At 47.8% G+C, this 22,241-nt stretch overlaps 1 protein-coding gene and 2 pseudogenes across 1 annotated transcript; 1 reads left to right on the forward strand and 2 right to left on the reverse strand.

Moving 5' to 3' along the window:
• The first annotated feature begins 34 nt into the window (after positions 1-34).
• On the forward strand, positions 35-21,010 carry LOC149749774 (2'-5'-oligoadenylate synthase-like protein 2). Its single transcript, XM_089908521.1, has 2 exons — positions 35-2,772; positions 17,405-21,010. Exons 1-2 carry the CDS (start codon positions 2,678-2,680, stop codon positions 17,598-17,600), a joined length of 291 nt encoding a protein of 96 aa, XP_089764647.1. The 5' UTR covers positions 35-2,677; the 3' UTR covers positions 17,601-21,010.
• LOC149749775 (putative POM121-like protein 1) lies at positions 6,636-14,295 on the reverse strand (annotated as a pseudogene).
• On the reverse strand, positions 6,928-7,033 carry LOC149749776 (U2 spliceosomal RNA; annotated as a pseudogene).
• Positions 21,011-22,241: the final 1,231 nt, after the last annotated feature.

Raw genomic sequence — 22,241 nt, forward strand, 5'->3', positions numbered from 1 at the left:
TGCTCCGCCTCCGCTCCTGAGTCAGGTAGTGAGTGCCGGTTACTTCCTGTCGGAGCTGTACATATTTAGCATAATTTTAGATATATGTCTTACTTTTAACAGTGAAAGGCTGTTACATCAAACAAAATTGATCTCCTCTTTATTTTTTTAAACATTTCTATGTAAAATAACACACAAGTATAGAAAGCACCCTCCGCAAAGGGAGGGCTCAGTGAATTACAATGGGCGCTGCACTCTGGGGAGCAGTAGTTCTTCCCTCTGTAAAAGCCCAGATGCTTCAGAGAAGCTCCTCTCAGCTTCCTTACTCTGGCCCCACCTCCACAGCGGAAATCCCAAAGGGACTGGATTCTCCCAGCCCTCCAGCACCCTCCACTACTTTCTCATTGTGCTGCCACACTCATTTTGAGTTATTTGTGTGTAAATCACTGCACTTGGAATATACATGGAGTAACTGACTTCATTCTTATAACCGAATAAGTTAGCACTTATTCTTCGACAGGGGGCGGCCAGAGTGCTGGGGACGTCCTGTATATTGAACTGGGTGTTGGTAACAGATGTGTTTATATTTACAAGAAACCATAAAGCTCTATGCTTAAGATCTGTGCCCTGTACAATACACCAAGTAAACTTCAATTAGAAAGAGATGCCAAAAAAATTTCCCCACAAAACAAACTTCAGGGCCAGGTGGCTTCCTCTGATTTCTACCAAACATTTAAGACAGAAACGATGCCCGTCTCCTACACACTCTTCCAGAGAACAGATACAGAGGGAACACACCCACACTGCTTTCATCGGACCAGGAGAATACTGATGTCATACCAGCAGTAGATATTACAGGACAGGAGAAATTCCAGGCTAAACACTTCTGAATGTCGATGTCAAAATCCAAAAGCAAATATTAGCAGTCTAAACCTAGAGGTTTTCAGAAAGGAAGGAAACTGGGATTTCGTGGCGGTATTTCCAGTGGTTGATGTGGACAGGATCACTGGGTGTTTGGGCGCTGCCTGGGAACGTGGAGAGAAGGGACAATGCCATCGGGTTAGTGGAATGAACATTTGGTGACAGAGATTAGGAGGGCCTGGGTCATCCTCAGAGACAGTCCTGGGATGGGGTCTCTAGGCTGTGGCTATGGAGGGGTCCCTCTAGAAGGGCATGGGCCTCTCTCCTGTGCCACTGCAGGGTCTAGGGATGGATGAGGAGTTTGTAGGGGCTGGATTTTGATGAGGAAGGATGAGCAGGGAAGGTGCGCCCTCAGAGCCAGTGCGGCCACGGCCCCTCCCCAGCCAGGCCGTAGCCCAGGCTACTCAGACAGTTGCTCACATCAATAGGCGACAGTGGGGCACGCCAGCTTCACCCACTAAACCACCAAGCACAGCCCAGCAGGCCACTGTCCTGATTAATCAGCACTAACTGTGCATCCAGGGCTGGTTGTTGAAGACCAAGCTAATTTGTTAGAGACGTGCCATGTGGGCAACTGGCTTGGAGAGACCAGGGCTCTGAGCCACGTGGAGACAAGCCGACCACTGGTCAGACCACCAGGAGGCTCACCCAGTGTGTGAGGACGCTGAGGGAGGAGGGACGTAGATGGGACCCCCTGATCCTTCAAGGGACCTTCTTTCAGGGATATTTAAGAGCTGTGGGGTCAGGGATCAACATGTAAGGGAGGCAGTGGGTCAGGCTTGGGCCCTCCTGTTGGCTCAGACCCTTCCTGTCCTTGGAGCAACCATGGGGCAGGCAGGAGGCTTGGGGGGATGGAGGGAGGGGAGCCCTGGGCTCAGGAGTCCAGAGCACCATCTAGAGGATTCAGGGGTTCAGGGATTTCTGTCCCAGGGAACCAACTACATTCCTGTCCCACATCCATCTGTCATCAGCTTTGCGACTCCGGGAAAGTCACTTAAAATCTCAACATTTTAGTGCCATGTACCATAAAATATGGTTCACAGCACCTGCCATGAGTTCCCCACGGGGCTGATGTGGGGATCACAGGAGATGATGACAGATATTCTTCACAAGCTCTAAAGCATCACACCCATAACCTTCCCCACTCCCCTGCCCTGTGGCATCCAGGTCCCCTCTCTGGAGGCAGCACTACCACATTTCTTGCTTATTCTTCCAGACATTTAATATTTGAACACTTAGGTAGCACTTATGAAGTAAGCATCATTTTTCATCAGGGTCTACCTGATTTGCTGTATTAAGCTTCATCATGTAATACTAATAAGTGGACCCTATTAACATTTCCACTATCACAGAACAAGGAACTGAGGACAGAGGGTCTGCATAACCTTCCCAGGTTCATGTGGCTTCTGGTATGATTTGAATCCAGACCATCAGGCACCAGCCCCCACTCTGTCGGTCACTGTGCTGTGCTCCCTTTCTATATTATCTCACTAAATAAAGTCATGTCCCGTGCAGTCAGCCTGCTGGCTATTTTAAGTGCACACCACATTGCAACACCCTCTTCTCAGCCCAGCTTCGATTCACGTGACTCCCCTAGACTCCCCTAGGAGGCTGGTGAACAAAGAGAACAGACGTGTGACCTGGGAATGAATTGACACCTCTGCATGGTCTTCTCCCAGCAACATATCAATAGTTCTCTCAGTTTTTGTTGTGTTTTCCAGGATCATGACTCGGGTACCAAGAAGAAAAGGAAGATTATAAAGGAATCAAACACAGGATGCACAAGAATATCATCTGTGATCAAGATAATCTGCTGGCCATCCGCAGCGGTGGTTCAGGCACATCAGAATCAGCATCTGGCCAAACAACAGGGTAGGGACCCAAATAGCACCCCCACTGACCACTCCATTGAAGGTACTGTGGAACTAATACCAGCAAGTAGATTCAGGAGCAATGGCTGTAGTTTGTACAGCAGAGCCTGGATCTGGCTGAGGGAGGATTGGGCAGGGAAGGTGCCCACTCAGAGCCCGTGCAGCCACTGCCCGCTCTTAGCCAGGCCTTAGTCCAAGCTGCTCAGACGATTGGTCAGTTTCTAGTCAGTGAGACCCTGGGGGCCTGTAACCTTCATGTGTTAAGCCACCAAAACACGAGCCCAGTAGACCCTGTTCCCAGCTAATGAATATTAACTGCTCATCATCCGGGTTTGATCAGTTGAAGATGATGCTAATTCTCTGTGCAACTGTCATGTGGGCAGTTGGTTTGGAATGTCCTGGGTTTTGAGTCAGTTAGGGAGTCAAGTAGACTACTGGTCATTCAGGGTGGTCACCTGACCACCAGGAAGTCTCACTGCAAATCAGCTGCTAGAATCAAGTGCTGAGGGGGAAGGGAGGGGAGATGCACACATATTTGGATACCCTGGTCCATCAGGGGGTCTGCATTTGGGGGAAAGACACTGTATTTGGGGTCAGGGATTGAAACGTAGAGCCAGGAGGTGGGTCCAGGTTTGAGCCATTCTCTTGGGCCAGGCACCTCCTCCGAGTACCAGCTGTCTCCCTGCAGCATTCTTGGGGCAGGAGGATGTGGGAAAGGGAGTGAGGAGAGCTCTTGGTTTGTGTATCCAGGGTATGATCTCATGTCCATGTGTTCCGGAATCTCTGTCCCTCCCCTGCCTCAGACCCATCACTCATCAGTGTTGTGACGCTAGACAAGTTACTCAATCTGCCTAAATTTCAGTGCCCTGAACCATAAAATATGGGTCACAGCCCCTACTCTGCCCACCCCACAGTGCATCACAAGAAATAATATTCTTTCCATGAGCTCTAAAACTTCTTACTCGTGTCATCAATGTGAAAAAGTAGGCTCTATCCTCCTATTTGTAGCCTCCTAGGTGCCCTTTCTGGAGACAACCTACTTATTCTTCCAGGCATTTAATACTTGAACATTTATGTAGGTAGCACTTATGAAGTACCCATCATTTTTCTTCAGGCTTTGTATTTACTAATTTTTAGCCTCAGAACATAATACGAATAAGCAGGTCCTACTAATATTTCCATATCCCTGGCCAGGGAACTGAGAAACAGAAGAGCTAAGTAACTAACCTTCCCAGGTACACATGGCGTTCGAATAGGATTTGATTTCAGGCCATCAGGCACCAGCACCCATACTCTCCCTCATTGTGTTGTGCTGACTTTGTACTTGTCTCATGTAAATAAAGTTATTTTCCCCATGTGATCAGCCTGTTGGGTATTTTAAGTGCACGCTAAAATGCAAGGTCCATCTTCATAAGCCCTACTTTGATTCAGGGGACTCCCCGGGCAGCTAGTAATAAGGAGATCTGAAGTTTCACCTGTGAATAAGACTTTTGCCAGGAAGATGTCAACACCTCTCACTATTGTGAATGTATTTCCTAGGAGCTTGTTTCAGGAATATGAAGAGAAAAAGACAAGGATTCAAACCAAGGATACCATATGGGGATTGATCCTCCGTGAAGAAAATATACTGGCTGGCCCTCACCGTCATTCAACAGCTCAAAATGAACATCTAGTCCCAAAGGGTTGAGCCTCAAATATCATCCCATACAAGCCACTCCATTGAAGTCACTGTGAGAATTCCATCCTGAAACTGATCAAGAGTAATGACTATAAAAAGGTTGTCATATTATCTTTTGATTGAGATATAATTCACATTTTTTTTAACTGTGTGATTCAGCTGCTTTTAGTGTACTCAGGTTTTGCAATCAACATCTCTAATTCCAGTACATTTTCATCATCCCCAAGAGAAACCTCATACCTAGTATCAGTCATTCTCATTCTGTCCACCCCTTTCACCCCAGCCCTGGGTCTTTCTGTCTCTATTGATTTTCCTATGCTGGACCTTTCATATGAATAGAACCACACAATGTGTGGACTTCTGTGTCTGACTTTTGCAGTAAGCAAAATGTATTCAAGGTGCATCCAGGTTGTAGCATGTATCTGTCCTTCACCCTTTTAATGGCTGAATAATATTCATTGTATGGATATAACACATTTTATTTTTCCATTCCTCAGTTGGCGAATAGTTGGGTTGTTTCCACTCTTTGGCCATTATGAATAATGATACGACAATATAACACTCATGTACAAGTTTTTGTGTGAACGTATGTTTTTTATTTCTCCTGGACATATACCTGGGAGTGGAGTTCCTGGGCCATATTGTATCTCTGTGTTGAACTTTTTGAGGAACGGCCAAACTATTTTCTTTTTCGTATTTGCACCAGCAATGATTGAAAGTGCCAATTTCCCCACATCATTGCCAACGCTTGTTTTTAAAAAAATTATATGGCACAATAGTGGGTATGAAGTGGTGTCTCACTGTGGTTTCAGTTTGCATAATTTTGACTTATAATTTTGCACATGTTTTCATGTGCTTATTGGCAATTTGTGTCTTCTTTGGAGCAGTATCTGTGCAGATTCTTTTTCTCGTTTTTAAAATTTGGTTATTTGACATTTTATTGTTGAGTTGCCAGTGTTCTTTACATATTCTGAATACTAGGCTTTATCAGATATATGACTTGCAAACATTTTCCTTCATTCTGAAGGTTGTATTATGTCTTTCTTGATGGTGTTCTTTGAAACACAAAGGATTTTAATTTTGATAAAGTCCAATTTCTTTTTCCTTTTGTTGTCTGTGCCTTTGCTATCATATTTAAGAGTTCATTGCCAAATCCAAGACTATGAAGATTTATCCCTTTTTTTCTTCAGAAATTTGTATAGTTTAGCTCTTATATTTAACTCTTTGATCCATTTTAAATTCAAAGTCTATTTTGTCTGATATTGGTATAGACACTCCTGCTCTCTTGGTTACTATTTGAGTTTTCTCGCTGAGTTTGGAATTCCCTTTTCTATCCTTTAACTTTCAACCTGCTTGAGTCTTTTGATCTCAAGTAAGTCTCTTGTAGACAGCATATAGTTGGATCATATGTTTTTACCTATTCCGCCAATCTCTGTATTTTGATTGGAGAGTTTAATGCATTTACATTTAAAGTAATTGCTGACAAAAAAAAGACTTATTTCTGCTATTGTGCTGTTTCTTTTCCATCTGCCCAAAGCTTTTTTGCCCCTCATTTCCTGCATTCCTCTCTTTCGTTGTGTGTGTTTAGCTGATTTCTTACAATACAGTATTTAAATTACTTTCTCACTTCCTTTTGGGAATATTCTATAGCTCTTTTCTTTGTGTTTACCATGGGGATTACCTTTAACATCCTAAAATTAAAACACTCTAATTTGAACTTATACCAGGTTAAACTCAACAACATCCAAGTTCTTGAAGCTAAAAGAGCATCCTACTATCTCAATGCAAAAGACCTTCTCCAAGACACACTGCAGTTTCTGCCTGGCTGGGACATTGCCCCAGAGTGCGGTTAAGTTGAAGGAGTCGAAGGAGGCATACATTTCCATCCTCTGGATCACTGCTCACCAAAAAATACATAATGCCAGGCACATATGTAGTTTTGAATTTTCTAATGAAGACACCAGGAAAATAAAAATGGTGGAGTCAATGTAAATAATAGATTTTTAATTCAGTATCTGCAAAGTGTTCGAATGTTTACATGTGGCACGAGAACTGTGGTCATATTACGAGGGCTTGAGAGCCGCATGGAGCAAGATAGAAGACAAACAGCATGCACTTGAAACTCTAAGAAGTGAACGCTAACAGGCAGATGGGGCCTGGAAGTCCAAAGTTGAATAACAGCCCGTAACAGGGTGATTATGGTGGGTTTTTTTCCTGCCTCTGTCTCCCAGCTTACGCAAGGCACGCAAAGTCCAGCAACAGCTGAAAGTTAAAACCATGGGATCAACCTTTTATTTCTAGCCAGACAGGTGAGAAAGTGGGGGGCTTGGATGTTGAGGAGTGAGGGGGTCATCCCCATTGGTCTTTTTCTCCCCAGTTACCACATCTCCCCTGCAACCTCAGTGATGGCAGAGGCCTTCACTGAGAAATGGCCTGTGTCTCTGGACAAAGGAACAGGTTAAGAGACTCCTATTGTTTGAAGAGTGTGGGGGCATGCCCGTTATTTTCCTTTCTTTTCTCTTGCTATTTAAATTGACAAGAACAGATACTACACTTGATCTTAGCCAAAAGCCTGAGATGAAATAGACAAAATAAACTTTAAGCTAAAATTACTGTCAAGTATAAATTTTACTAATATAGTAATCCCAAAGGACCAAAGAGCAGGGCAGTGGCTTTATTGAGAACCCAGGATTTCCGAGTGTCCACCGTGCTCAGTCACTTTTAAATCATCAGCACAGCCCTATAATTCAGAGATTTAGGTGAAGTGACTTGCCCACGGTCACACAGCTAAGTGAGAGTCTTCTGGGACCAAGAGTAACTTTTGCAAAGGCGTCTCTTGCTATACTTAATCACTGCCACCATCTGACACTCACATTCTTTCTTTTTATACTATTCTGTTTCCTTGGGTCAAAGAATCCGACGCCTGAATTAAGGTTAAATAGGAGTTAGTGGCAGATCAAAAGCCAAAATCGCTTCAAGATATTCTTTTCATTCCCCCAAGTAATGCCTTTAGTCACAAAAATATAGAACAACATAGACAATTACAAGTCAAGTGACCTTAGTGTTCACAGGCAAGCACTAATACATTTTAATGTACCATGATCATATTAAAATAGAAATAACTATGAAACATTTTCTGCGGAGAAGCAGCCCCTGCGGCAGGCAGCAGAAAGGGACAGGAAGGCTGCATGGCGCCCAGGCCCCCAATGGCCTAGGTCTCACCCTGCAGCGCACTGTTGATGTGCCGGAAGGCTGCTTCCTTCTCGGAGTCTAGGTCTTCAGTGGCGACAGGGAAACCCAGCTCAGGGCCTGGGGGCAGCCTCAGAGGCTCCCCTCGCCGGTGCGGCAGCAGAGGAATCCTGCGTTTTCGGGGCCTGGGACTGTCAGATGTGCGGGAGCCCTTCCTCCAGGGCCCTTTCTGCCCTCTTGCTGCCTCTGCATCTTTGTCAGGCTGGCTTTTCCTCCGGGAAACCACCGGAGCTGCAGAGGGCGACGGAGGGCCCTCCTCGCTCCCTTTCTTTGCAGACTTCTGGGGCAGCCCTTGCGGTATGGCGGGACCCCTCCTTCTCTTCACTGGCGGGAAACCTCGGGTGGAGCTATATGAGCTCGTGATGGCGTTTCTTTGGGGGCAGGAGCTCATACAAGTGGTCTACAGTTTCCTGGTGGATCTGTCTTCTGCCCACTTGGCGTGGAGGTCTCTCTGCAGAGGTCCAGGCCTGGGCACGAAGAAAGAGCCTCCCAGGGGCCTAAATGCAGATCGTGCGCCCCCGGTGTCATCGGGGCCGCTTCTCTGGTCTTCGTTCCTCCCTGTGACTGTGGGGACTTCCTCCTGCTTGGCCATCCCTTGCCCGCTCTCTCCCAGGGCCCTCGACACCGTCTTCTCGGTGCTGTAGTTCGGGACACAGCTGGGTGTCGTGGCCGGCACTGGCTGCCCCCGCGCCACACTGACAGTGACTGTGTCCACTGCGGACACTGAGCTGCGGGACATCGTGGAGGTGCGAGCACCCATCACTGCCTTCTTCCGATGGCCTCGCCTGCAGATGGAGATAAGGACCCCCAGAAAGGAGCGCAGGGTCTGCGGGATGGTAGAATGTGGCCTCAGAGACTCTGTGGCAAAGCGCAGATGCAGAGTCACTGGACACTTGTGGGCTGGCCTGCGAGTGGGTAGCCGGCCATAGACAGCTGGGTGACCCGGGCCGGCCACGGTAAGTTGGTGGGCGTGGGGAGCGGGCCGGGGGCAGATGAACCCTCCTGGCAGGTGCTGATCCCCCAGTGCCCGGGGCGGGGGTGAGGGGCAGGGCCTACCTAAGTAACTGCCCCTAGAGAACTTGGGTGAGGTCGGTCCTTGCATAGAGAGCTGGGCTCCGAGCACTCTCCTTCAGCTGCCAACTCGGCCAAAATCGGAGTGCGCTCTCTTTGGCCTGTTGCTGGGATGCAGCTCTGGAACCTGTGAGCGAACAATGGGCGTGCGTTGGCGGGGCGCAAAAGTTTAGGGAGGGGTGGCGCATGCGCAGAGTACACGTCAGGCCCTGGGGCGCACAGGTGAGGATGCGCGCCCCTGGACCGTCTAGCGCTTCTGAATCTCCCCGGGGGTCTGAGGGCTGGAGGTGTTTGCCTTGAGGGTGATGAGCTTCTTGGCAGGGCAGCTGCCCCTTCTCCCCCGGCCGGCTCTAACTGTACAGGATGGGTCCCCGGCCACCAGAGCAGGAAAGCTGGAGAGCAGGGTACCTGGCTCAGCAGCCGCCGCCCGAGGTGGCAGATTTGGCGTCAGCGCCTGTGCGTCCACCTGCCCTCCCACCTGGTAACATTGGAGGAGAGAGCCACTAAGAACAGAAGTGCAAAAAAAAGAAAAAAAACGCAGAAGTGCCCAAGCCAACCGGATCCTGCTGGGGTGACAACTGAAGGGGCAGGCAGGGCGGGCTGGGAGGGACATATATACCAGGTCCAAACCCAGAAAGATCTGAAATGCACGAGTCAGAATGAAAGTCCAGAATCATCCTTGGGCTTTGGGCTGAGCTGGAAGTATAGCCAAACTCTTCAAGGTCTCCAGCTCCACCTGCAGTTTCTGCCTGGCTGGGACATTGCCCCAGAGTGGGGTTAAGTTGAAGGAGTCGAAGGAGGCATACATTTCCATCCTCTGGATCACTGCTCACCAAAAAATACATAATGCCAGGCACATATGTAATTTTGAATTTTCTAATGAACACACCAGGAAAATAAAAATGGTGGAGTCAATGTAAATAATAGATTTTTAATTCAGTATCTGCAAAGTGTTCGAATGTTTACATGTGGCACGAGAACTGTGGTCATATTACGAGGGCTTGAGAGCCGCATGGAGCAAGATAGAGGACAAACAGCATGCACTTGAAACTCTAAGAAGTGAACGCTAACAGGCAGATGGGGCCTGGAAGTCCAAAGTTGAATAACAGCCCGTAACAGGGTGATTATGGTGGGTTTTTTTCCTGCCTCTGTCTCCCAGCTTACGCAAGGCACGCAAAGTCCAGCAACAGCTGAAAGTTAAAACCATGGGATCAACCTTTTATTTCTAGCCAGACAAGTGAGAAAGTGGGGGGCTTGGATGTTGAGGAGTGAGGGGGGTCATCCCCATTGGTCTTTTTCTCCCCAGTTACCACATCTCCCCTGCAACCTCAGTGATGGCAGAGGCCTTCACTGAGAAATGGCCTGTGTCTCTGGACAAAGGAACAGGTTAAGAGGCTCCTATTGTCTGAAGAGTGTGGGGGCATGCCATTATTTTCCTTTCTTTTCTCTTGCTATTTCACCTGAAAGGTCAACCTGGTCATAGGGAACTGCATGACAGCATGGCGGCTTAAACACTTTAAGGAACATGTAGGAGGGGCCCCTGAAGCCTGAGAATGTGGGTAGAATTCCAAAGAGGAGAGAGCTATAGGAGGAGATTATTTAGGTCTGTGTACGAGCCCACATAAGTCCTGGGATCCCCCTGAGCCTCATGCACAGACAGAGCCAACGAGGCAGAATAGAGGCTTGCGGAAGTGAACTACAGTATAAACCGCCACTCAATTCCGAGATTAACCCCTGAGTGGTACGTGCACCATGTGGACACAAACAGCACAGCAGTGTCCTGAAAACTGCACCAAGACTGGAACAACTCAGAAGACAAGGCACAATACCTGTTTGACCATAGGTTCATGAATTGCTTAATAAAAACCACAGAAAAAGGAAAAGTATCAATCTCCCGAGGATTTTAATAGGAACCAGAGTCTCGAAACATAATAGGCAAACTTTCCAGGATACCACCCAAAATCACACAACGGAGCATACAAAGAACTAGGAAAATGTGACAAATTCTCAAGAGAAAAATGCAATCAACAGACCCAGCCCTGAAATAACCCACATGGAGGAATTAGCAGACAAAGCATCCATTACAACCATGCTCCATGAGTTAAAGGTAAATCCTCTTGAAATTAATGGAAAGAAGTTCTTCAGTGAGAAGTACAAACTATGAAAAAGAAGCAAATGGAAAGTTTAGAACTTAACATGCAATATCCAAAAGCAAACATTCACTGGATGGGCTGAATAACAGAACAGAGAAAACAGAGGAAAGATTCAGAAAACTTATGGATCAATAGAAATGGCACAATCTGAAAAACAAAGAGGATACATGACTGAACAAAAATTAAGTCTCAGAGACATGTGAAACAATATTGCAAGTTCTACCTTTTGTGCCGTTGGAGGGTCTGAAGGAAAGGTGCAGAAGAAAATATATGAGGAAAAGAATAGTTGAAAACGGCACTGATTTCGAGACACAGACCTAAGCTCAGAAAGCCTCACCCTGACACACAATCTGATAAAAAAGCCAAGGTGAAGAATAATCTTGAAAGCAGTCAAGGAAACCGACCTGTTATACATCACAGAATGTCAACTTGAAGGACTGTGATTTCTCATCAGAAAACAGAGACCAGAAAAGAATGGAATAACATCTTTAAAGTATTAAAGGAAAAGACCAAACCAGGATATGATATCCTTAAAGCAAGGATATCCTTAAAGACTGAAAGCCAAACAAAAGCCAAAATGAAGTCTGATGGAGATGAGAGAAAACTAAGAGAATTCATCACCAGACAATTTGCTATAAAAACATTACATGAAAGGAACTTCTTCAGGCTGAAGTGAAATGACACAAGAAAGAAGTAAGCTTGCAACTTCAGGAACAAAGGAAGGGCAACAAAAATGGCAAGTATCTGGAAAAATTATCCTCTTACATTATTTTATATATGTATGACTTTTTTTTTTTTTTGGCCACGCCTGCGTGGCCTGCGGGATCTTAGTTCCCCTACCAGGGACTGAAGCCGGGGCCCCAGCAGTGAAAGTGTTGAGTCCTAACCACTGGACCGCCAGGGAGTTCCCTGTATATGTATGAAAAAAGGATACCACAGTCTCAGAGGGTGGCGTTGAAGTCATATAAAGGTGACACATATGACAGCTATAACAAAGAGTGGAAGGTAAAAGAATCTATATGGATGTAAGCCTTCTGAATTTTATTTAATTGGTAAAATATTAACTCTAGACTGTGAAACAATACGTATACATAGTGTTATTCCAAGAACAATTAAAAAATGACAAACTCAAGAAAATTGGATAACCTCAATAGTCCTATATTTAGGAATTGTGGACAAGATAGCTAAAACATTCACATTTGTGTTTTGTGAAAAGTTTTTCTCTTGGTTAACTGCCTAGGAGTGGGTTTTTGGGTCATATGGTAAGTATGGCCCTCTCAGCCAGCCCTGGCCACCACTTCAGGTGTCACCCCAGCAGGATCTGGATGGTGTGGGCACTTCCGTTCTTAGCGGCTCTCCCCTCCAGTGGCGCCAGGGGAACGCAGAGGCGCTGCTGCCAAAGCTGCCGCCTCTTGTGGGAGCTGCACAGCCAGCAACCTTGCTCCGCGTTGCTGGGCGGGGATCCCGTCCAGTACAGTTAGTTACCCCGACAGCACTGGGGCGCGGCCAGGGGAGAAGGGCCAGCTGTCCTGCCAAGAAGCTCATCACCCTCAAGGCAAACACCTCCAGCCCTCAGACCCCCGGGGAGATTCAGAAGCGCTAGACGGTCCAGGGGCGCGCATCCTCACCTGTGCGCCCCAGGGCCTGACGTGTACTCTGCGCATGCGCCACCCCTCCCTAAATTGTTGCGCCCCACCAACGCACGCCCATTGTTCGCTCACAGGTTTCAGAGTATAAAAAGGCAACAGGCCAAAGAGAGCGCACTCCACTTTTGGCCGAGTTGGCAGCTGAAGGAGAGTGCTCAGAGCCCAGCTCTGTATCCACGGACCGACCTCACCTAAGTTCTCTAGGAGCAGTTACTTAGGTAGGCCCTGCCCCTCACCCCCGCCCCGGGCACTGGGGGACCAGCACCTGCCAGGAGGGCTCGGCTGCCCCCAGCCCGCTCCCCGCGCCCACCGACTTCCCGTGGCCGGCCCGGGCCACCCAGCTGTCTATGGCCGGCTATCCACTCGCAGGCCAGCCCACAAGTGTCCAGTGACTCTGCATCTGCGCTTTGCCACAGAGTCTCTGAGACCCCATTCTACCATCCCGCAGACGCTGCACTCCTTATGGGGATCCTTATCTCCATCTTCAGGCGAGGCCATCGGAAGAAGGCAGTGATGGGTGCTCGCACCTCCACGACGTCCCGCAGCTCAGCGTCCGCAGTGGACACAGTCACTGCCAGTGTGGCGCAGGGGCAGCCAGTGCCGGCCACGACACCCAGCTGTGTCCCGAACTACAGCACCGAGAAGACGGTGTTGAGGGCCCTGGGAGAGAGGGGGCAAGGGATGGCCAAGCAGGAGGAAGTCCCCACAGTCACAGTGAGGAACGATGACCAGAGAAGCGGCCCCAATGACACCGGGGACGCACGATCTGCATTTAGGCCCCTGGGGGGCTCTTTCTTCGTGCCCAGGTCTGGACCTCTGCAGAGAGACCTCCACGCCAAGTGGGCAGAGGACAGATCCGCCAGGAAACAGCAGACCTCTTGTATGAGCTCCTGCCCCCAAAGAAACGCCATCACGAGCTCATATAGCTCCACCCGAGGTTTCCTGCCAGTGGAAAGAAGGAGGGGTCCCGCTATACCGCAAGGGCTGCCCCAGATGTCTACAAAGACAGGGGGCGAGGAGGGCCCTCCATCGCCCTCTGCAGCTCCGGTGGTTTCCCGGAGGAAAAGCCAGCCTGACAAAAATGCAGAGACAGCAAGAGGGCAGAAAGGACCCTGGAGGAAGGGCTCCCGCACATCTGACAGTCCCAGGCCCCGAAAACGCAGGATTCCTCTGCTGCCGCACCGGCGAGGGGAGCCTCTGAGGCTGCCCCCAGCCCCTGAGCCGGGTTTCCGGGTCACCGCTGAAGACCTAGACTCAGAGAAGCAAGCAGCCTTCAGGCGCATCAACAGTGCGCTGCGGGGTGAGACCTATGCCATCGGGGACCTGGGCATTTCTCCCCAGCATAGGAAACCCATGTGTGTGGACTCTCCTGTCTTCACCCCACAGAACCTCCCTCCCGTCACCAGCCCTACTGCCCCCTCCCCAAGCCTGCCCGTTACGTGTACTGTCAGTTCCAGACCCTCACCCGGCACATCTGCGGGCCTGGCACCCCAGGCTGCTTCTGACCCTGAGGTCACCCCCATGGACACCACTCCACCCTCCCATCCTCTCCTCTTGGGGTCCGCCCCTGGCTCCAGTGGGAGCCTCTTCTCCTCGACCCAGGCCCGGCAGACGCCCCCCAGTGACAGCACATCCTCAGTCACAGTCACCACCAGCTTGCTTGCACTCAGGTCCCGCACCCAAACTCTGAGATTTCCTCTGCAGCCTGGAGCCACTACCCAGCCCATCTCTGGGGCCCCTGATTGGCAGCAGCGAGGAACCACCGCCTGTGGCAGCTCTCCCCAGCATAGGAAGCGGAAAGCTCCAGGCTTTGCCTCTGCTCCAGGCCCCGCAGCTTCGGACGGCCCCGCACAAGCATCTTCTGGGTGTTCATCATTTACAAATTCCACCGTGGGCACCCATGCCAGCACACAGCTGGGTTTTGGGAGCAGAGCGGCTGCCCGAGATCTGAGCTGCATGTTTGCAGCTCTCAGCCTTACAACAGCAACGAGGGGACCCCCGAGCACCACACACAGCAAAGGGGGCAGCGTGGGCCTGAACTCCTGGGGCCCTCCTCACCAGAGCCACCCCATGGTGACCACGGGACCCAGCCCTAAGAAGAAGCCTGGGTTTGGAGGCACTACTGCCTCCATCTTAAGTCACATCCCTGGGGGCCCTGATTGGCAGCAGCGAGGAACCACCGCCTGTGGCAGCTCTCCCCAGCATAGGAAAAGGAAAGCTTCAGCCTTTGCCTCTGCTCCAGGCCCCCCAGCTTCGGGCGGCCCCGCACAAACATCTTCTGTGGGTTCATCATCCACAAGTTCCACCGTGGGCACCCATGCCAGCACACAGCTGGGTTTTGGGAGCAGAGCGGCTGCCCGAGATCTGAGCTGCATGTTTGCAGCTCTCAGTGTTACGGGAGGGCCCATCTTAGGTCACATCCCCGTGGGCGCACCCAGGCAGGGCCCCCCTACTTCCAGCGGAGGGCGCAACCCATGCCCAGCCAAGACTGACTTTAGGGGTGTGTCGGTTCCGGCCTCTACTACTATCAGCCCCAGCTCCGCAGTGGGCACAGCAAGGTGCAGCCTTGCTCTTAGGGCCCCCTCATCACCTGCCAAGCGCTTGGCTGGACAACAAACCGCTGGGCCATCGACCAAGTCATTCTCCTCCGGGTCACGATTCATTACCTTGGGGTTTAAGAGGAGGAAGTTGGCCTGAGCCAATAATTTTGTGGCGAGGCCATCAGTGTCCACCTCCTCCCAGGCTGGGCCTCGTGTGGACCCTGTTTCGATGTGAAACTTATAATAAAGCTTTGTTCTTGTTCTTTTGCATAATCCTCACGTGTCTGTGATCTGTAGATCAAGTGGGAAAAGCACTGGCTTGTATGAGTGGTAACATGGAAAGCCAGACCTGTTTACAGTTTCCTGTGACCCTGCTCATGGGTTGTGAAGAGTAGCACAACAAGATGGCTACAAGGGCCCTATATTAAAAGTGTGTTTTGAGTTTAAACGATGCAGCCCGGAAGAAAATGGGCCCAGAGGGAGGGGTAAACAGGGAGGGTCATCCTTGTCTGTTGTAATTGCTGCTTCCCACCCACCTCTCTGGCCTGGAGGGGGCTGGGTCATCCCGAGCACACACCAGCCGCCCATACTCTACATGTTTAGTATTTTCTAATGTAGCAGTTTCTTTGACTTTTTTTGTTTTGCTTTAATAAGTCTTAGGCAAATCATTTACATGCACATCTCACGCAGAGAGTATATGTCCATACAACCTAAAGCAATCTACAGATCCAGTGCAATCCCTATCAAAATTCCAATGACATTTTTTATATAAATAGGAAGAACAATCCTAAAATTGGTATGGAACTGCAATAGACTTCAAAAGCCACAGCAATCCTGAGAAAGAAGAACAAAGCTGGAGGCAACACTTTTCCTGATTTCAAATTATACTACAAAGCTAGAGTAATCAAAATAGTATGGTACTGGCATGAAAACAGACACATACACCAATGCAACAGAATCAAGAGCCGAGAAATAAATCCACACACATACAGGCAACTAACTGACAGGGATCCAAGAATACTCAACAGGGAAAAGATAGTCTCTTCAGTAAATGGTGTTGGGAAAACTGGATATCCACATGCAAAACAAAGAAAGTGGACCCCTATCTTACACCATTTGTAAAAATTAACTTGAAATGGATTAAAGACTTAAATGTAAGACCTGAAACTGTAAAACTCCTAGAAGAGAACATAAAGAGAAAGCTCTTTAACATTGGTCTTGGTGATGATTTTTTGGGTATGACAACAAAACCACAAGCAACAAAAACAAAAAGCAACCAATGGGACTACATCAAACTAAAAAGCTCCTGCAGAGCAAAAGAAACAATCAACAAAATGAAAAGGCAACCTAGGAATGGGAAAAAATATTTGCAAACCACATGTATGGTAAGAGGTTAATATCCAAAATCTATAAGGAATTCAAACAACTCCATAGCAAAAAACAAACAAACAAACAAACCAAAACAAATAACCTGATTCTAAAATTGGCAAAGCAGGGGACTTCCCTGGTGGTCCAGTGGTTAAGACTCCACACTTCCACTGCAGGGGGCATGGGTTTGATCCCTGGTCAGGGAATTAAGGCCCGCATGTCATGCAGTGTGTGTAAAAAAATAAAATAAAATAGGCAAATCAAGACTAGGAAACAACTAAGTGTCCAACAGGTGAATGGATAAAGAAAATGTGACATATAGATATAGATAGATAGATAGATAGATATAGATAGATAGATAGATAATGGAATTTTATTCAGCCACATGAAAAGAAGGAAATCTGCCATTTGTGACAACACAGATAGACCTTGAGGGCATTATGCTAAGTGCATTAAGTCAGAGGGCGAAACATAAATACTGTATGAGATCACTTATATGTGGAATCTTTAAAAGCAAAGAAGAAACAACTCACAGATACATAGAATAGACTGGTTGCCAGAGGTGGGAGGTGGGTGAAATAGCTGAAGGTGGACCAAAGGTACAAACTTCAAGTTATAAGATAAATAAGTCCTGGGGATGTCATGTATAATGTAGTGACTATAGCTAACAATATTGCTGTGTATTTGAAAGTTGCTAAGAGAGTAGATCTTAAAAGCTCTCATCACAAGAAAAAAATAATTTGTTACTGTGAGTGGTGATGTATGAAAAGCCATGGAAGAAGCTTAAATTCATATTGCTAGTTGAAAGAAACCAGTCTGAAAAGACTACACACTGGATGATTCCAACCATATGACATTCTGGGAAAGGCAAAACTATGAAAACAAGAGGACATGTGGCCCCAGTGGACACCACTGTCTCTCCTTTCAGGAGCCTCCAGGTGCTGGAGACCTTCCCCCCTGAGATCCAGGTCTTCATGAAGGACTCCAGTGGCCAGGGCAAGCCTTACACCATTGACCCTGATGACTCCATCCACGACTTGAAAGAGAAGATTGAAGAGGCTGGAGGACCTTACATGGAGGATCAGATAGTCAGGTTCCGGGGCCAGAAACTGTGGAATCAATAGCTTCTCAGACTGCACATCAAGGATTGTGACACCATCATGCTCGTTAAGAGAGGCCCCACATCCCCACGAGTGCCAAGATCAGGCTGTTCATTTTGTAGACTTCTATGGTCATGTCCCCCTAGCTCACCCCTTTCTACCCAGACCACTGTGCTCTTTCTGAAGCATAAATAGAAACAGAATCCTCCCCTGCTTAAAATTCTCCAATGGCTCCTATTACCTACAGAATCAAGTTGAAGTTCCTTTGCTTGGCATTCAGGGTTCTTGACCATTTAGCTCTTGCTGACCTCTCAGTCTCTCCTCGTCACTCTCAGAACATACCAGACGTGGCCAAACACTTGCAATTCCAGAACACTGAATGCTGGCTCACAACTCCATGACTTTGAGTCAACTTTCCTTCTCCCCCATGTTGTCACCTTTCAAAGCTCAAACCTCTAAGTTATTGATTCTCAAAAGTAAGGACCCCAGACCAGCAGAATCAACATCATCTGGAACCTCTTTGAAATAAAACTTCTCAGCAACTAGCCCAGAATTACCTGAGTTAGGTTCTCTGGTAGTGGGACTCAGCAATCTGTGTCTTAACAAGCCTTCCAAGTAATTCTGAGCAAATATGGAAGTTCCAGGGAGTTAACACCCCAGGGGGTAAGCCTTGGCGCATTGAAAGACAGCAACCAGTGAGTGCAGCGAGTGCATACTCCCCTCCTCCACCTCTCAGGTGGATAATTTTGAGGCACGTTCTGCATTGCTCCTTAGAGGGTCCCCAGTGGGATCAAAGCTCAGCTGCCCACAGTAGTGATCAATTTCATGATATTTCTTGGACTGTTTTTTCCTCCTTCTCAATCCCCCACACCTGTCCCTTGGGATCATTTCCCAAAACAAGTCTCATGCAACTCCTTGTCTCAGGCTCTGCATTTGGAGGAACACAAGCTAAGAGAAAACCCATCTTTATGTATCTTCCTCTTCCTAAAACCCAGCCCACACCCTTCCTAACTACTAGCTCTTCCCCCACCGCCATAGAAATGTGCCCAACTACGTGGCATTTCTACAAACCATAAAACCAATACACAATCGACTGCATGTTCCCTTTTTTTTTTTTTTTTTTTTTTTTTGCGGTACGCGGACCTCTCACTGTTGTGGCCTCTCCTGTTGCAGAGCACAGGCTCCGGACGCGCAGTCTCAGCGGCCATGGCTCACGGGCCTAGCCGCTCAGCGGCGTGTAGGATCTTCCCAGACCGGGGCACGAACCCATGTCCCCTGCATCGGCAGGCGGACTCCTAAACACTGCGCCACCAGGGAAGCCCCATGTTCCCTTTTTAAATCGTTTTTTTTTTTCCTTATTTTGGCCACTCTGCAAGGCCTGCAGGTTCCTAAATACCAGACCAGGGATTGAACCCTGGTCCCTGGCAGTGAAAGCCCAGAGTCCCAACCGCTGGACTGCCAGGGAATTCCCCCTTTCGAAATCTTGAAAGCTGCTGAACTCCCAGATATCTCATGAAAATGAATAATGAAATGAATCAAAACTAATATGTAAAGTCTATTGAGCAAAGTGGTGGCTACCAGTGGGGAGAGGCAAAATAGGAGGACGGGATTAAGAGGTACAAACTACTGTGTATAAAATAGATAAGCTACAAGGACATATTGTACAGCACAGGGAATAGAGCCAATATATTATAATAACTTTAGTTTTTCAAAGGTTTATTATTTATTTAATTTATTTTTGGCTGCATTGGGTCTTAGTTGCGAGACGCAGGATCTTCACTGAGGCGTGCGGGATCTTTCATTGCAGGACGTGGGCTCTTCGTTGGGGTGTGGAGGTTTCTCTCTAGTTGTGGCCTGCATGCTTCAGGGCACATGGGCTCAGTAGTTGTGGCACGCGGGCTTAGTTGCCCTGCCGCCTGTAGGATCTTAGTTCCCCGACCAGGGATCAGACCTGTGTCCCCTGAATTGGAAGGCAGATTCTTTACCACTGGATCACCAGGGAAGTGCCTATAATAACTTCAAATGGAGTACAACCTGTAAAAATATTGAATAACTATGTTGTACACCTGAAACCGATATAGTGTTGTAAATCAATTATACTTCAAAAAAAGTTTTAAACTAAGACGTAAGGTCTGAATGTTTGAATAACGTTTGTTTGAATAACTTTTATATTGCCTTGAAGCTCATTATCTGTCATTATAAACATAGGACAAATGTTTGGAATCTCACTTTATTGTTGACTTTGGTTTGCGAAATTGCCACTGCTCTTTAAACAGTTATAATATAGGACTGTTTAAGGACCAGGCACTACCAAACTTTGAAAATATGGAGACTTTTAGAATTTATGTAATTAAAAATGTGATTCTTTCCGTTTGGGGTTAGCCAGTTGGAAAGTTTAAATTGAAACGTGTCATGATTGAGGGTTTTTTTTTTCCCCCAAATGGCATTTAAGACAACAAACACCCTCCACCCCACCACTTCCTCCAGCTAACACCTGGTCTTTCTCCTCCCTTTCACGACAAAGTTCTTGAAAGTGTTATCTACACTCCTGGTCTCCATCCTCCTCACCCAACTTACTCTTCAACCCCGCACCTAAAATCTGGCTTCTGCTCCCAGCTCTCCCTTACATTTCACCCACAATGATCACCAGTAGCCTCTTGGGTGCTTCTCAGACCTATATTCCTGAACTTATCGGAAGCATTAGGCAATGTGGACAACTTTTTTAAGCTCTCTGGCTTAAACAGCTACCCTTGTAGACCTCCCCACTTCCCACTCCTCCTTTTATCCTCCTCCCTTTGTTAACAGTACCCTCCATCCATTACCCAGGTACCCAAGCCAGAGAGCTGATAGCCATCCTGTCTTTTCCCTCACCTCCTACCTGTAGTCACCAAGTCCTGTTCACCCTCCCCCCAAGGTAGACCTAGAATCCCATCCCTTCTCCGGCCAAGTCCGGGTCACCTTCCCTCTCACCTGGATCACTGTACAGTGTCCTGACACGTTTCCCTACATATCTACCCCTGGCCCCTGCAATCCATCCTCCCCACAGAAGCAGCCAGACCAGTCTTTCCAGAATGGTCATTTCACCTCTGGTCGCTCCTCTGATTTGCCACTGCCCTCAGGACAAAGTCAGCGCAGATTCACCTGATATGTGACCCAGTGGATCACTTTCTCTTTCCTAGAACAATGTTTCCACTTGGCTATCAAAACACACTGCTGATTTTTCTTCCACCTCCCTGGCTACTCCTTCGCATTCTTGTTTGCCGGATGCTTGCCTCTCCCCAATCACTTAATACTATTAAGTGTTTCAGGGCCCAGTCACTGGTCCTTTTCTTGTCTTGCTCTATACTCACTCCCTTGGTGAACCCATCCAGCCTCATGGCTTTAAATATATCTATGCTGGTAATTTGTATCTCAACCCCAGACTTCGTCCCTGAAATCCATACTCAAATATGCAACTCCCTAGCCAACTTGGATCTCTCTCACTAGACACTCAAGTTTGCTTCCAAAGCCGAGCTCCCGACCTTCATGCCTACACTGTGCCCTGGCCCAGTCTTTCCCTTCTCAGTTAAGGACAATTCCATCCTTCCAGTGCTAAGGCCAAAAGCCTTAGAGTGGTCCTTGACTCTAATTTTTCTCTCACATCACACTCTATCCTTTAGCAAGACCTGTTTATACTCAAAATATAGCCAGTGAAATGATATGAGGTCTGGGATTCACTTCCAAATAATACAGGAGGGGAGATGTGGATGGAGATATCATTGAAACAAGATTGTCTGTAGGTTGGGACTTCCCTGGTGGTCCAGTGGTTAGGACTCTGTGCTTCTACTGCAGGGGGCATGGGTTCAATCCCTGGTTGGGGAACTAAGATCCCGCGTGCCGGGTGGCCAATAAAAATAAAAATGGGCAGAAGACCTGAATAAACATTTAAAAAACTGTCTACAGGTTGATAATTGTTGAAGATGGGGGATGGTACATGGAGGTTCATTGTATTATTCTACTTTTGTTCCTGTTTGAAATTTTCCATAATAAGAAAATTGAATCATACCACTTCTCCCTACCTTTCACTGCTACCATTCTGATCCAAGGCGCCACATCTCTTGCCTGGACTGTTGTAGTAGCTTCTTAACTGAATTCCTGCTTCTGCTCTCACCTCCACTCCCCACCCTCTGCTTTTAATCCAATCTTCCCACGAACAGCCAGTGTGATACCGTTAAAATGAAAGTCCATCCATGTCCCTCTTCTGCTTGGAACTCCCCAGTGGTTCCCCATTTCAATCAGAGTAAAAGCCAAAGTCTTAGTAGTCTTCAAGATCCTACACAATTTGCCCCCTACACTTGTACTCAAACCTCATCCCCTCCCACTCTCCCCCTTTGATCATTCCATTCCAGTCACACTGCTATTCCTCAATCCCACCAGGCATACTGCCGCCACAGGGCCTTTGCACTTGCTGTTCCTTCTCCCATTCTTCTTTAATTTTTTTAATTTATTTTATTTTTTTTTAATTTTTGGCTGAGCCGGCTCTCAGTCACGGCACACGGGATCTTTCGTTGGGGCGTGTGGACTTCTTAGTTGCCGCATACAGACTCTTAGCTGCGGCATGCGTGTGGAATTTAGTTCCCCGATCGGGGATCGAACCTGGGCCCCCTGCATTGGGAGAGTGGAATC

This window comes from Delphinapterus leucas, chromosome 3 (assembly GCF_059928025.1).
Source record: "Delphinapterus leucas isolate spDelLeu-1000000601 "Yukka" chromosome 3, BTC_Dleu_Yukka2, whole genome shotgun sequence".
In the NCBI taxonomy this organism is placed as follows: Eukaryota; Metazoa; Chordata; class Mammalia; order Artiodactyla; family Monodontidae; genus Delphinapterus; species Delphinapterus leucas.